We start from the raw sequence: 15,272 nt of genomic DNA, 5'->3' as shown, positions 1-15,272 counted from the left end.
CCACGTCGGGGTGAGCTCCTGTTGCTCTGTCCCAGCTCCTGCCAACCTAGCAGTTTGAAAGCATGCCAGTGCAAGTAGATAAATAGGTACCAAGGTAAACGACATTTCTGTGCGCTCTGGTGTCCGTCATGGTGTTCCGTTGTGCCAGAAGTGGTTTAGTCATGCTGGCCACATGACCCGGAAAGCTGTCTGTGGACAAACGCCGGCTCCCTCGGCCTGAAGCGAGATGAGCGCCACACCCCCTAGTCACTTTTGACTGGACTTTACCATCCAGGGGGTCCTTTACTTTTTAAAAGAATTTGTCATCTTGAGCACAACATGGATTAATTTGAGGACATTTCATATTAGCCATTTTAGAATGACACCCCATAGCTGTCATTGACTGGACTTAACTGTCTAGGGGTCTTTTACCTTACCTTTACCTTACTATATTCATCCCACCTTTTGTACAGAAGACCTAAAGGTGGCAAACATGGCTTCCCTATTCTTCCTCACCTAATTTCCTTTTTATCATCCTGAAAAACAAAGTGGAGAAGGTTACACCCAGTGTGGTTTACCACAATGCTACTCAAAAGTGGTGGCCCACACACCACTGCCTGCCTGAATGTCATCAGCTTCTACTTGACAGTAACTCCACCACATCCCAGACCAGGTGGGACCCCTCAGGGACCAAATACGGTATTTGTCCCCGACAATGGGGGAGGGGAGTTGCCAGACTACCGCATCTAATAGCTTGAGAAGCCCTTCCTTAGCAGAAATTGGCCTGGTTTTGATACATCATTAATTCTTTTGCCCGGAGTGTGTATATGTCTAAGGTGGGGGACTGTGACAATGTCCCTTCTCCTCCCATAAGAGAAAAAGGTGCCACTTTTTGAATATTTCTCCATCTCAACAGCCTCCTACATGTTCCAATTAGTATTTAGAGTGCTGGAGACTTTTAAATTCTGCACACTCAAAGGGAGAGAAAAAAAATAGGTGTCATGAATCAATTTTTATTTGACCCATTTTGATTTAGTCACCAATCTAGCAGCCGCATTCTGGATTAGTTATAGTTTCCAAGGCACCTTCAAAGGTAAACCCACGTAGAGCGCATTGCAGTAGAGCAAGTGGAAGATAACCAGAGCATGCACCATGACTAAAGGATTTCAGGCTCAAGAGATACAGTCAGTCCTCATTTCATGCAGGTAAAAAGGGAAAATAAACAGAAGTTACTTCATTTCAAGAAACATATAATGCACAAATTAATGCATAGAGAACTGTCCATATCAGGCTGCAGATCACAATACCTGTTCCAAATTAAAAAACTCGATATGCCTGGTTCCAAGTCAGAATCTCTCTCTCTCTCTCTCACACACACACAAACACACTACACACCCCTTACCTGGTTGCACCTTTAAAAAAGCAATAGCACACCTCAGAAGATTTTATATTATTGAACTTTATGTACAAAATCCAATTTCAAATAAACATTTAATGTAAAAACAAAAAGGTCCATTAAACACTTCTTTTATATCTACTGTACCATTCAAATGTTCACCCAGTTTACATGATTTATTGAAAGTCTCATTAAGGGTACATATAGAAAATCCATCTTTATTATAAATAGAAACAAAGGGATTCTCAGCTTTTATTATAAATTGACATGACATACAAAGTTTATTGGACAGAAGTAATTTCATTACTATTTTGGGAGGGGTCACCAACTTTTTTGTGCAAACAATGCTAGCCTCCTTTTAAGCATTAAGAGCGCGGCTGCTTAAGAAGTGACATAAGCAATAGTTCTACAACTACGTCTCTCCTAAAATATATTTTTTTACATATGTGCACAGCTTTAGCAAATTAAAGCCCAAGAGAAATGCTTGACCGGCTATTCAAAGGTGTAATAAGAGTTTGCTACAACTCAAGAGCAGGAAATTCGAGAAGTCTAAAGAAAGCTGCAGTCTCCCTCTTTCCTATTGACACAAATCTGTGACCAAGAACTTAATACTGGATGACAAATCACATCCACACCATTAGTTAAATAGTCTCACAGTTAAACACATCTTTAGGGACCAAAGTCAGTATTTACAGTTTTATAAATTTCTGGAAAAAAACCCATTACAAAGCTTACCCCCACCCCCCCACCCCAAACAAAAAACAAAAACCAACAGGGATCTGCCTTCTTGTGGTGGTGGAATGAAATAAAAAATTAGAAACACCTGTATTTACATAATCAATCCTTTATAAATAAAGAATATGAAAAAATGAACTATTCAAGAATTTTTTAAAAAATGAGGCGATGCCACTCAACTACAGTGCTTGCTGGAATAAACCCTTGAAGCTGATACTGTACCAGTAGTGAAGCTACTTTCCATTGGAAAAAAGAAAATCTGTAAACATGTGCATAAAATGTGTTAGCAGTGCAAGACTGCACAGGTTAGCATCTGTATTGAATGCAATACATCACAGAGTACTTGCATAAGAAGTGCAACACATTTTCTGGCCTAATTTTACAGTGCATTTCCCCTTCAAAACTAGCAACCAAAAATTCTCTTTAACGCCATGCTTCGATCTTACAGTCTGTATATAGGCAAAATCGGTACATATCCAGGCACTGCCTACCATGGGCCTCCAGGTGTTAACACTTGATCTCTTAGCCAAAAGGCCGAGAAGCAATCTCTAGGTGTTAAACAATGCATTCTATTAAACAACTCTCAACAGTTATGCTTGATTAGGTTAAAGGTTTGATCTAGTACACCTTGTTATCTACAGATTCGTTCGAACTACTGACAGAATTAATATGATACTTCCCCTGTGTTTGTAATGAGAAAAGCAGAGGTGGTTGTGTTTTTTTCCAAAAAAGGTTTGAGACAAAGAAGTGCTATGTTACAGCTGAATGTTTAAAAAGTGTTTAGAAATTTGCAATCTGTAGTTTGACACCTATAAGATCAAGGTAAACTTTAAATGGTGTGTTATTTGCCACAAAAAAAGTTAACCTAAGGAATTTCTAAGTACAAAGCATAAACTGTCCAAATCTCTTTCCCTAATTTTCAACTCCATGGTAGGAAAGACAGCCAGCACAGATGCAAAAAAAATTATCAAAAAAAATCTTTATATAAAAACTGGTTTACATATACTCAAGTTATGTAAATTCAGTACAGTTCATAATTAAAATTCCCAAAAATTGTATTGCTCTTCATGCTCAAACTTTGAGTATTGTCACTACACCACTAGAACTGATATACATGTAGTACTTGCATAATCAACTCAAAAGGAACCATATTGTTGAAATCCTGTTTCCAGCAGTGCCTGTTAGGAGCCTGTGTGTCATATTAAATTCCTCATAAGAGTTCATGCATCTTAAAATGTCACTTCATTGTTTGTGCATTGAATGCCCCTTTGCCCTTCTTTTCAGATCTTCTGTTTTCTATTCTGTTTGGCCATACATGAGATAGCATCCATTTCTGAGGATCTTTCCCTAGTGTTAGTTTCACTGCAGCCATTGGTTATTCCAGTTTGTTCTTCAGAAATCTCCTCCGTTGTTGTGGTAGCAGTAGACTCTCCTTTTTCCAATTTCTGCTGCATTTCTCGAAGCTTAGTAACAGCTCTGTCTATGGACATTATGCTTATAAGGTTAAAGTCATGCATGCTGACCAGGTGAAGCATGAAGTTTCGACACAAGTTCTTCTTAATTATTTTGTGTCCGTAATTTTCAACAAACAGCATACAGGCATGATTCATTTGATTGTCTGCAATAAACCTGTAACATAAAAAAACGACGCAAGGCATTATTACAGATTTGGGTGCCCAAAGATGCCTACAATATCAAAATCCTGCTCAGACATGCTGTCATGTAATACTTGCTTCTCCACAATTCCTACATAGGGTTTTTTAAATGCTCAGTAGTTCACGCAATAAAAAAACACATTAAAATAACAGATATGTGAAATGCTTAAAAGCATTTCAGGGTTGTTGTTTTATTTTTAATTGTAACCTAATCACTTTTCATAAATTTTTAAATTTGAAGTTCTAAGTACGCACCCGTGCTTCATAACGTGTAGATTCCATAATTTCATCACTTCTTTTTCTCCTTCATTCACATCTGAAAACTCTTCAATTTGCTGCATTGAGACAACCATTTAAAGGTCATTAGCATGTATCTATTTAAGTCAGGCATTGCTTGGCTTGTTTTCCCCATCATCTGCTTATTATTGTCATAATTGCTTTGCATAGTCAGTACAATTCCACACAGCCAGAATTAAGTAGCAAGAGCTGGGAAAAGGCACACAGTTTTGCTACAAATGTCCCTGAAGAAAGTGAAGAGATAACAGTTAATATATTTTGGGAGGGGAAGGGGGAATACAGAGGTACCTTGGGTTACATACGCTTCAGGTTACAGACTCCGCTAACCCAGAAATAGTGCTTCAGGTTAAGAACTTTGCTTCAGAATAAGAACAGAAATCGGGCTGTGGCAATGCGGCGGCAGCAGGAGGCCCCATTAGCTAAAGTGGTGCTTCAGGTTAAGAACTGTTTCAGGTTAAGAACGGACCTCCAGAACGAATTAAGTACGTAACCCGAGGTACCACTGTATAGGGAACGTGCCTTGTGCTCGCATCTAAGTGTTTACACTAACAGAGAATATTTGGGGGGTTTTGCGCATTGGCAGAGAGAAATGAGAGGGGAAAGTCTATTAAATCCCTTTAGTAGGTTGATGCAAAGGCTCTTTCCCTTCAGTTTTCACATTATTTGAATTGGAGGTTTCATTTAAAATAATTGTTAGATATCACTTCATGTCAAATCAAAAGGATGAAACAGGAACAGAAAGCTGAATGCTGTCAAAAAGCAGGGATGTTACATTATTTGGTGGTGTGGTCCTGCGATACCAACATTATGGAGGTGAATTAAGGAAAATTAAGACTGTAATGGAGGTAAAGATTTCTTCAGACCTTTTAAATAATTTTATTTTAAATAATTTTATTAGGATTTTTGGAAGAAACAGAAGAACTACATTTTGTGGGTTTTTATTGGTGGCAGACAAAATACTAATTGAAAAAAGGAAGAAGTCCAAAAATGATTAGAAGTTTAAATGTTAAAAATAATCAAATTTGCAAAGTTAACCTGCTGGATTAAAGAATAAAGAATAAAAAAGAAGTCTGTAAAATGAATTATTTTGAAACTTCAAGAAAATAATAATGTAAACGTAATCTAATTTTAAGTGGAAATTAGATCAAATTAATGGAGTTCTAAGCAGGTGTTTATAAAGGGACGCGGGTGGCGCTGTGGGTAAAACCTCAGCGCCTAGGGCTTGCTGATCGCATGGTCGGCAGTTCGAATTCCCGTGGTGGGGTGAGCTCCCGTCTTTCGGCCCCAGCTCCTGCCCACCTAGCAGTTCGAAAGCACCCCTAAAGTGCAAGTAGATAAATAGGTACCGCTTTCTAGCGGGAAGGTAAATGGCGTTTCCGTGTGCTGCGCTGGTGCCGGCTCGCCAGAGCAGCTTCGTCACGCTGGCCACGTGACCCGGAAGTGTCTCCGGACAGCACTGGCCCCCGGCCTCTTAAGTGAGATGGGCGCACAACCCTAGAGTCGGACATGACTGGCCCATACGGGCAGGGGTACCTTTACCTTTTAGCAGGTGTTTATAGATATGGAATACATATAGATTTAAAATAACTGTTGTATTTAAATTATCAATGTATAGGTTTAAATATTAAGTTGTTATCTGAAGAAATGTATATTCAGATTTTGTGATTATTATGAGCATTTTGTTTCTAAAGCTGAAATTAGAGCAGTAATAAGAAAAAGAACAGGTTCTTTCATGAGCCTAAAATGGGTTGTGACAAATGAGGATTGCCATGCCTAACTTCAGTTTCCTAAACAGTCCGCAATGTTTTGTAGTAGGATTATTTGTGTGGCATCCAAGAATGTCAGTCTGCCAATGGAATGGACAAAGCAGGTGGAATTCCTTTTCCTCCTACCACACTCCCAAATAACCCTGTTCTGGAGAGTTGGGGGTCACCCCAGTACAGATTTGGGGAGGGGTGTGTGGGAGTTGCAAGGGCGAGGAGAGGAAATCAAAGCCTGCTCATGTGATGTTAGAGGTCACTCTTAAATCTTCCTTGCCAAACTAGTCCTAGGCCATTACTGAATAGTCCAGTATTGTCCAAGTAGTAATATTCTGTTACGACAGCTTCTAGCAGACATTCAGTATCCGGCAATTCCAAAATGTTTTTAGCACAAAAATGTGTGTGCATGTAATCGTAACTGCCTCTGACAGGCACAACTTTCTATTTAGCGGGAAGAAATCCCAATGAAAACCCTCATCGTTATATATTTTACATGGCTGTTAATTTGTATTCATGTTAAATTTTTACACATGGATGATTTATGATTGCCAAACCTGTATTAGGCATTACAAGTACTGGCCAAGTAAGCAAGCTGGTCACTACCATCAGTTTGGACCCGTTTTATCACCAAGCTTGTCTATTGCCCACATCCAATATTTCACCACCCCATAAAAACTAATTGTGTTAATAGATGTCTTCCTCAACCTCGGCCCTCCAGAAGTTTTTGGCCTACAACTCCCATGATCCCTAGCTAGCAGGACCAGTGGTCAGGGATGCTGGGAATTGTAGTCTCAAAACATCTGGAGGTTGAGGAAGCCTGGATTAAGACATAGTATCGCAATGTGCCTTTTCCAAGAATGCAAAGTGGGAAACACAGTACGTAGGTTTGTCCCATGGAAAGTAGGAATATCGCTCAGCAAAACAAGAACTATCTGCTGTCGGACAAAGTTACCGTGATAGTTTTCTCCCTTAGCCACTCAGGGTCCTTTTCATCTTCACTGTCAACTTCCATTTCTTGCGGACGGAGAGGTAAGCATGTATCACTGTGGAAGTATAACCGATTGTGTCCACTGCTGTATGTTCTTTGCTGTTCCACTTCTCCATCTTCAGATTCAAGGAATTCAGACATGCTAGCTTTTGTACGCTTTGGTCTGGGGAAAAAAGATGCACGTAGAAGAGGGGAAAAAACAGTATGTATGGTTTGTAGCAGGTACCTAAAAGCCTGACAGCCATATATCTGCAACGCATAGAACAGATGATACCCACAAAGCTCACTTTTCAGTTGGATCAGGGCTATTCTATGATCCTAGAGTTGATGCCCACCTACAATTTACCAAGACCTTAACCACATCCACGAAAAGGCCAGAGGGGTAGCCATGTTTCTTGCAGAAATAACAACCAACGGTTTTATATGGGTAACCTTTAAGGTGGCACAAGACACTTTGCTGCATTTGTGGGGGGAAATGGAAACATATACAATGGCTAGCAATATGGAGTGTCATTGCTGCACATTTCCAACTATTTCGAGAACCCAAAATAGTCTGTTTTGACAGGTTTCTGCCTCTGCATAGCATGTCACTAACAAATTATCTGAGCCTGACTAAAAATCAAGCTCTGATAAGTGGTGAGTATCACCGACAATGTCCTAGCAACCAAACTAGCTGGATACCGCAGAGTAAGAATAAAGAGCTTTGTTTAATTTTCTGACTTCTAGCGCTATGGGAGTAACATTCGGATCACTGCAGCAACATTAGTAACAGCACAATCCTAACCTTGTCTACGCTACTTAATCCATTGGGGCTTACACACAAGTGGGGTTAGGACTGCGGCCAAAGTTACTAGAAAATAGGAAGATTTAGATCGGATGCTATAAATTAAGCCAATTTTTGTTAGGCCTGCAAGCTTTAATAGGTTTTGCTTGGTAGAAGAACCAAGTGATCAGGGGAGACCAATTGGAATCAGCAGAGCTATGAAAGAAGAGCAGACGATTACATTTTTTGAGGCTGTGGCATTGCAGGAATAGCAAAGTATTAAGGATGGCCTTTACTTTCAGTGGGGGGTAATGCTTATTAGTCACAGTGGCTATGGACACATGTAAAACTGAACCAAACTATGGCTTAGTATGAAGCAGCAAGAATGCTAATGCGGTGAGAAAACAGCAGTCATTGTGCTCTTACGCTGCTCCTGCTACACTCCTGTGAGCTAAGCCATGGTTTGGGCCTAGTGTTACATTTGTTTGGGGAGCCAAACAATGAGATGTAATGCTAAACCAAACCATGGCTTAGCATGGCAGCAGCAGGACTAGAGAGAAGCACAGCGCCCATGGTTAATGTCCAAATGTTTCAAAAGGTAGGCATAATAAAAGTTCCTCAGTTGACAGTCCTAAATTAAAGTTATGTTTAGGTGTGTTGCTGAATTTAATTTATGTACTCTACTTTGATCAATCCCCTCCACTGGCTTTATTTAACAAGCAGCACATATATCAATGAAGTTAAATGGATGTACTATCGTGCACCACTATAATATGCATGTCCTACAAAGAGGAGGGCAATTTTTAATATCCACTGAGGAAGTGGGAAGAAAACATGGAGATCGAGAACTTACAATAATAAAACTGTTGTAAGTCGTTTTAAGATTTTCAGTAGCAGGCAGCACAGAAACGTTTTAATAGAGAGATAGCTATATAAACAGATAAATAAGATCTTACAGACAGGGAATGCAAACAGTTGCAGATATCTGCAGAACACGGTTTCCACCAACCTGCATACAAGAATGTGCGTAATTGGTGTTCGCTTGACTGGCCCATTACGACTGAATGCAAACCCAGGCTGGCGATGAATATCCTGAGGATTTCCTGCATAGGAGCCATCATAACACTCATTGATGGAAACATCTATCCTAGCACCTTTGGGATGATACTGTAATAAATAAATATTTAGCATCATAAGTGTTAATTGCAACCACACATTCCTTCTGCTTTTCTTGACACATCTCTTAATCTGGCTAAAGACCCTGAAAACAGAAACAGCAGCATTAACCAAATTTAAAACGACGTTTTCCAGTCCTATCACACAACGATTAGAACCCAAGTCTCAACCACTGTTAGTCTGCTTTCGGGCAGGTTATTTATGAAAGTTATTGTAGCTGCACTTTTGTCACTCTGCCTTGAAAGTATCAAATTTGTTTCACTTGACCTTCTGACTCTATTATACCAAGAGCAGTCCTTCGCCAAAGTGAATGAATGAATGAAATTATTAATACGGTCACAGACCAGCATCAACACACAATATCACAGATCATAAAAATATATATATATCAGAAATACAAAGGACAATATGAATATAACAAAGATTTAAATATAAAAATTAAAATTAATTATTAGCATGCCCCCTGTAATTAACATTTAGGGGTTTGGTCACTATGGGATACCACTTGCTTCCTGCGATTGATTGCAGACGCACAGAATTTAGCTACACTTAATGTAGTCTTGGGATTCTTGTCCTCTAGCAGTAGTTTTAAACTATGGTGTTCCGATTCTTTCCTGGACTTTTGCAAAACAGGTGTAATAAAAATCAAACGTATATCCTCATAAAAACGACAATGTAATAGCACATGTGAAACAGTTTCAACTTCCAACGAGCCACAAGGGCAGACCCGTGCTGTGTATGGTTTACCCTCAAATCTGCCCTGGAGTAAGGCAGAAGGGAGAACGTTGAATCTGGCGAGGGTAAAAGACCGTCTGTATTTGGGTACCTGAAGACCTGACAGATAGTTAGCTGGAGAGAAACCTCTCCCATGGTCCCTTATTGCTGGATGTTTAATCATTTCGCTCATGTGGCATTGTAATTCTACGTCCCAAATACGCTGGCGAATTGTAGTCCTAGCTTTCTCGAAGCCTGTCGCTATCAGGGTCTGCTGTGGGATCCCCAAGCCTTTAAGCTTTTCCAGCAGTGTAGCTTTCCATTTGGATTGGTAGGTATCTAGTAAGGTTAACAGTGCCAGCCCAACCGGGAAGAAAATAAGCTTTAGCCAATAATGGATCTTCAATATCCATATCCAAGTACTGATAGGAATTTGCCCAACCTCCAAACGGACCGCTATGTTGGATACGCAAGAGGGGATCCCCAGCAGGCAGCGGAAAAACTTAGTTTGGAATGCCTCTAAGAGAGTAAGGTTTTTAAAGCTGCAGATCTGGGATCCATATAACAACTGTGATAGTATTTTGGCAGCAAAGACCTGGGAGGCTGCCGGTATGTGTTGGCCCCCTTTCCCATAGAAGAATCTTATTAACGCTTTGGTAGATCTTTCTGCATTTGCAATAGTATTATTAATCTGAAAGCGCCAGGAGCCCCTTTCCTGGAAGGTTACACCTAGGTATTTAAAGGTTGCTACCTGTTCTATTGAGCGATTGTCTATTCTCCATTTATGCCTCCTCCTTTTTTTAGAGAACACCATGACTTTGGATTTGTTGTAGTTAATTGTTAGTTGTTCGATGCTGCAATATTTGGTAAGAGATCTCAAAAGTTTTCTTAATCCAACACAGGAAAAAGACATTAAAACTGTGTCATCCGCATATAAAAGGACCGGGAGGGGCGTACCAGCCAATTTGGGGGGATGGGCATTTTCTTTCTCCATATTTCCTACTAGCGAGTTTATATAGAAGTTAAATAGAGTAGGCGCAAGGACACACCCTTGCCTGACCCCCTGGTGGATTTGGATTTCCTTGGATAGGTGGCCCTATCGGTCACACCTTACCCGGATCCGTGTATTTTCATATAGACTGTGGATGAGATACAGTAGGCGTTTGTTTATATTTGCGGCGCTTAGCTTTCCCCAAAGCCTGTCCCTCGGTATTAAATCAAAAGCAGATTTGAAATCTATAAAGGCCACGAATAGGGAGCCTCCTTTTTTTGATTTATATTTCTCTACAAGATGTTGGAGAACAAGGCCCTGGTCTAAGGTTGACCGATTTGCCCTAAAACCAGCCTGTGCTTCTGAAAGAATGTCGTCTTGTTCCAACCAGTCCACTAATTTGTCGCATAGATGGGCAGCGTACAATTTGCTAATGCTACTTAGGAGGCTGATTGGCCTGTAATTAGCCGGATCTGATCGGCTCCCTTTCTTGAATAAAGGGATGATGATTGCTAGTCCCCAGTCCTCAGGGAAAGTGGCCGAATGATCTATGCTGGTAAATAGGGCAGCTAGCACAGGGGCCCACCATTCAACATTAGCCTTAAGGAGTTCCGGTGTAATATTGTCTACGCCGGGTGCTTTTCCAGGTTTAAGGGATTGGATGAGCCTATAGATCTCTTCTGTTGCTACTGGGGGCCATTCGGCACCAATATCACTCGGAGCTTGGGGCATGGCCTGCAGATGTTGATTTGATGTATATAAGGATAGAAAGTAAGCCTCCGAAATCCCAACTGGTATAGTATAATCAATTTCAATCGGGGAGTCTTGCCAACTTTTCGCGACTATTTTCCAAAAAGTGGCTGAGTCTTTCCTTCGAGAGGCCTCTAATAAACGTTGCCACTCCCCCCTTTGGGCCTGAAGCTTTTTATTTTTAATCAGATCTTTATATTTACATTTGGCTTCAAACCATTCCGCAGGAAGCAAGGGTAGGTTCGCTGATTTGTAATTCCTGTACTTATCCAGCAAAGAACGCTTCGTAGCAATACATTCCTGATCAAACGAGGGTTTGGATTTGTTGGGGAATAAAGGTTGGTGCGATGTCTTTTTGGGGGTCAGGTGGGGTTGCAAAAGTGAGATCAGATCCTGGAACAAGATTATTCTGGAATCAGAACATGGTGAGTTTAAGAGATTATCTCTTCTCATGAGGAATATGTCCGAATATAGCCTTTCAGATGTTTCGGCATTCAGCTTTTCGGACCATCTAATACGTGAGTATCTCAACTCCATGTTGGAGGACCTGGGGGCTTCAAGTTTATCGTTGCAAAATAAGTCTTTTCTTGCATCCAGGAGGAGGCAGAGCGGTAAATGATCACTATCAACCCTCTCCTCCACTTTGCACTCAAGGGCTCTATTTAAGAGATTAAATGATACCATAACATAGTCGATAGTGGAAGCTCCAGCATTTGATATAAAAGTAAATTCCCCACAAGTCTCCCCATTCTTGCACCCATTTAGTATGACCAGGTCCAGCTTGTTAGAAAGACGCAATAGGCACAGACCTGCATAATTACATCCCTTATCTTTTGAGAGTCTGGTAGGTATAAGATGGTTTTCTTCCACGATGGGTGGCGAGTCGTGGAAGTGTGCATATAGTGCTTCGTCAGACTGGCCAATTCTGGCATTAAAATCACCAGCCACTAGCACTGAAGCTGTAGGGGTATGAGTCATCAAACCATCCATGTATGTTTCCAGCCCATGCCAGGTGTTTTTAATCAGCTGCTTGCCTCTTTGGGGGGGAAGATATACATTAATCAATAGCAGGGTGAAGAATCTGCTTTTCACTAGTACCGCCATAGCCAGATGTTTCAGTGTCTCTAACTTTACTAAGGACGCCCTCAACCTTGTAGATATTAAAATGCCTAGGCCACCCTTGACTCTCCCCCCTTTAGTGCTTGGGGATCCTGTGAGGGACATTGAGGAAAAGCCGTTAACTTCTAGGTCCCCTGTGAGCCATGTCTCCCGTAAAAATACTATGTCGTAACCTTGGATAAATTTAGCGAAGGATGGATCAGCTGCCTTTTCCCCCCATCCTGCGATATTCCATGATAAAAAGCTAAGGTTGGCTTTACCAAGATCCACTCCTTGTCAATTATCTTCCAAGGTACTGTTGGAGTTTACCATTCCACGTGGCAGCCGACTATCAACCTTACATGGAGAGCTGCCCAGGTGTTCTATGGTGTCAGATGGTAAATATAGATTGCTCACATTGGTAGAGACTGGGCCTTTGCTATGCAAGGCCTCCTCCTGGGGGTACTCTACCTGGTTGTAGCCTAATTCCGCTTCATCTAAATATCTCATTTTGGACCAGAAGCCTGGTGAGGTTTCCTTAGGCATGTTTTCCCTTATAGGGAGCGATGCATTGTTCTCCTTTGTGAGTTGTACTTTCTTAATTGCAGGTAGATAAATCTCTGCCTTTATCTGAAGGTTACGTGGTCGACGATTCGCTGAATCGAGTTCTTGTGAGATGATCGTTTTGGGAGGGCTCTTGCTCTTTCTTTGGACATCCACCTTAGTTTCCTTATATAAGTCTCTCCCGGCCAGCTTATTTCTTAGCGTTTCTAATCTTTCTAGGATTTCAGCTTGTATTAAAGGTGGGAATGTCCAGAATTGACTAATTAAGGTATTTTCTTCAAAGGAGAAGTTGTGTGTGGGGGTGTCCAGTTCGTAAGGCGACTGGTGGTTATTCTGATATTCAGCTTTGCTGTTTTCCACCACCTTTGAATAGATGTCTTTCTTATTTAATTTGATGAGTTGCGAGGGGGGGCCGGGCACTTCGAATAGGCGAGTCACTATCAGGCCCACCCTTTGCAGTTTCTCCTTATTAATTAATATGGAAGAAAATCTACATTGATAACATTACCTTGTAGTAGGAGGCCTCTGAGTACTAAGTCAATTTTTTTAAGTATATACGTTCTTTGTTGGTCCAGTGAATGTAATTCTGTACGGTTGTACATAGGACAAATAACCAATCTGCTTCTGTTGAGGATCAGCGTTTGATTGTTCTGAGTTATCTTATTGCGAATGGGGGTGATATTCTCCACAATAGCAGAGGAGGTTTGCCGGTCTTTATCTAGTTGTTCGTTCTGATCTTTCGTTGATTGAGGGTTAGGGGATTGTGATGCGCTTGTCACTTTAGGTTGCTGGATGATGATCTGTTTTGGGGTCACGGGTTTAGTATTCTTTGTATTTGATTCCTTTATTGTGGGATTCTCCAAGAGCTTGAATAGCTTGGAAAAATTCAATTTCTTAATTCGTGTATGACTCTTAGTCTGCCTTCCCACTTTTATGTTTTTAGACTTCTTCATGTGAAGTGGGTGTATTCTCTGGTGGCGATGCTTCTTTTTAGGTGAGGGGTGTGTGACTCGGCTGTTGGTAGACATAGGAGTGGCTCTCTTTGGGACCTTCTCTGAGCTACTGGGCTCTGTTGGAATTTCAGCCGCTGGGGTGGGGGTGTGTGAGATTGCTCCCTTCCTGATGAACTCAGTCAGGCTTACTAGCAAACCCACACATTCCGTAAGAAAGTTCCTAATTGGTCCTAATTCTTTACTTATGTGCATTTGGCATTCTTTCATCATTTCATTGAAAAGCCCAATCAGGATACAGATATTGCTATCTGTGTCCCAGCAGGCTCCTTTTAGCTGACTTGGATTTTCCTCTGTTCTCGTCGCACTTGAGGGTTCCATCCTAGCCTTTTCGCTGGGGCTGGCTGCATTGACTGATCCATCTAGTGTGACTTCCAGACGTTTCAAATTACGTTCTTGCTCATGTTTACGAGAGTGTCGATGGCACTAGAGCCATCTCCATTGCCAGACTGATCCCCTCTCTCTCCTCATCAATATCAGGTTCCTTCCCATACCATGTTCGGTCAATAGACCACTCGTGGAGAAGTGGGGACTCGGAGCATATGGGCGCTTTTGTTTTAGGCTTAAAATAATGCCAAATTTTCTTCTGCGAGGTTACTGGTGGTGATTCAACCCTCTGCGTTGGGGAGATCCCCAAAACTTTACATTTCTGTCTGGTGAGCACCATCTCCGTAGAGTATATGGAGCTACGTGGGAAATGTGGATGTGGAAATAACACCGTTTAGTCCCAATTAGACAAGCTGGAATTAGCACTCCTCTCGTTAAATAACGCTCTCCCCCAGAAGCTCCACGTCTAGTTAATTAATTAGAAGTGGCTGTGGTCCACTGCGTGCCAGACTTTCCAACAGTTCACGCTCTAGCGGTCAGAGATAGAGGGGGATAGATGAAAAATTTTTTTACAGCGGCATTACTTACAACGACCGTGGCAGATGAAACGTTGAGGGGAGGAGGGCGATGAAATCCTATCTGGCTTGAACTGCCATCTTACTTGCCGAAAAGACTACGTAAAGACTATGTAGTGATACTTCCCGACGGCGTTGAAAGCCCTCCAGTGATGTTACCAAGAGCAGTCCTTCGCCAAGGTAATAATATCAACAGCTGCCCTTGTGCTCACAGAAGGGCTTTTGACCCAGTGAAAAAACCTGCCAATGGAACTAGTGGGGAGACTATTTCCCCAAATTCCATTTCCCCTGCACCCCCCCAATGCATAATTCTACCCTACAATGGTACCTCCGGTCGCGAATGGGATCTGTTCTGGAGGTCCAGCCGCATCCTGAGGAATTCTCAACCAGAGGACCGCTTCTTCGCATGCACGCAGCGCAGTTCAGCACTTCTGCGCATGCGGCGAAACCCAGACAAATACTTCCAGGTTTGCCACGTTCGCATCCCGAAGTTT

General features: G+C 41.5%; 1 protein-coding gene across 1 annotated transcript in view; it reads right to left on the bottom strand.

Annotated features, from left to right (window-relative positions):
• Nucleotides 1-1,418: 1,418 nt before the first annotated feature.
• SUZ12 (SUZ12 polycomb repressive complex 2 subunit) overlaps nucleotides 1,419-15,272 on the bottom strand; it is a 37,987-nt gene continuing 24,133 nt past the window's right edge. The window contains exons 13-16 of the mRNA XM_053375177.1: nucleotides 8,583-8,740; nucleotides 6,775-6,973; nucleotides 4,021-4,100; nucleotides 1,419-3,739 (exon numbers count right to left, since the gene is read on the bottom strand). Coding sequence (XP_053231152.1) covers nucleotides 3,391-3,739; nucleotides 4,021-4,100; nucleotides 6,775-6,973; nucleotides 8,583-8,740 — 786 coding nt within the window. The 3' untranslated portion in view covers nucleotides 1,419-3,390. The remainder of the gene's footprint in view (nucleotides 3,740-4,020; nucleotides 4,101-6,774; nucleotides 6,974-8,582; nucleotides 8,741-15,272) is intronic.

The sequence above is a fragment of the Podarcis raffonei genome, chromosome 2, assembly GCF_027172205.1.
Source record: "Podarcis raffonei isolate rPodRaf1 chromosome 2, rPodRaf1.pri, whole genome shotgun sequence".
NCBI classification, from domain to species: domain Eukaryota; kingdom Metazoa; phylum Chordata; class Lepidosauria; order Squamata; family Lacertidae; genus Podarcis; species Podarcis raffonei.
The sequence above is the reverse complement of the archived record's forward strand: the minus strand, read 5'-3'. Positions and strand labels throughout refer to the sequence as shown.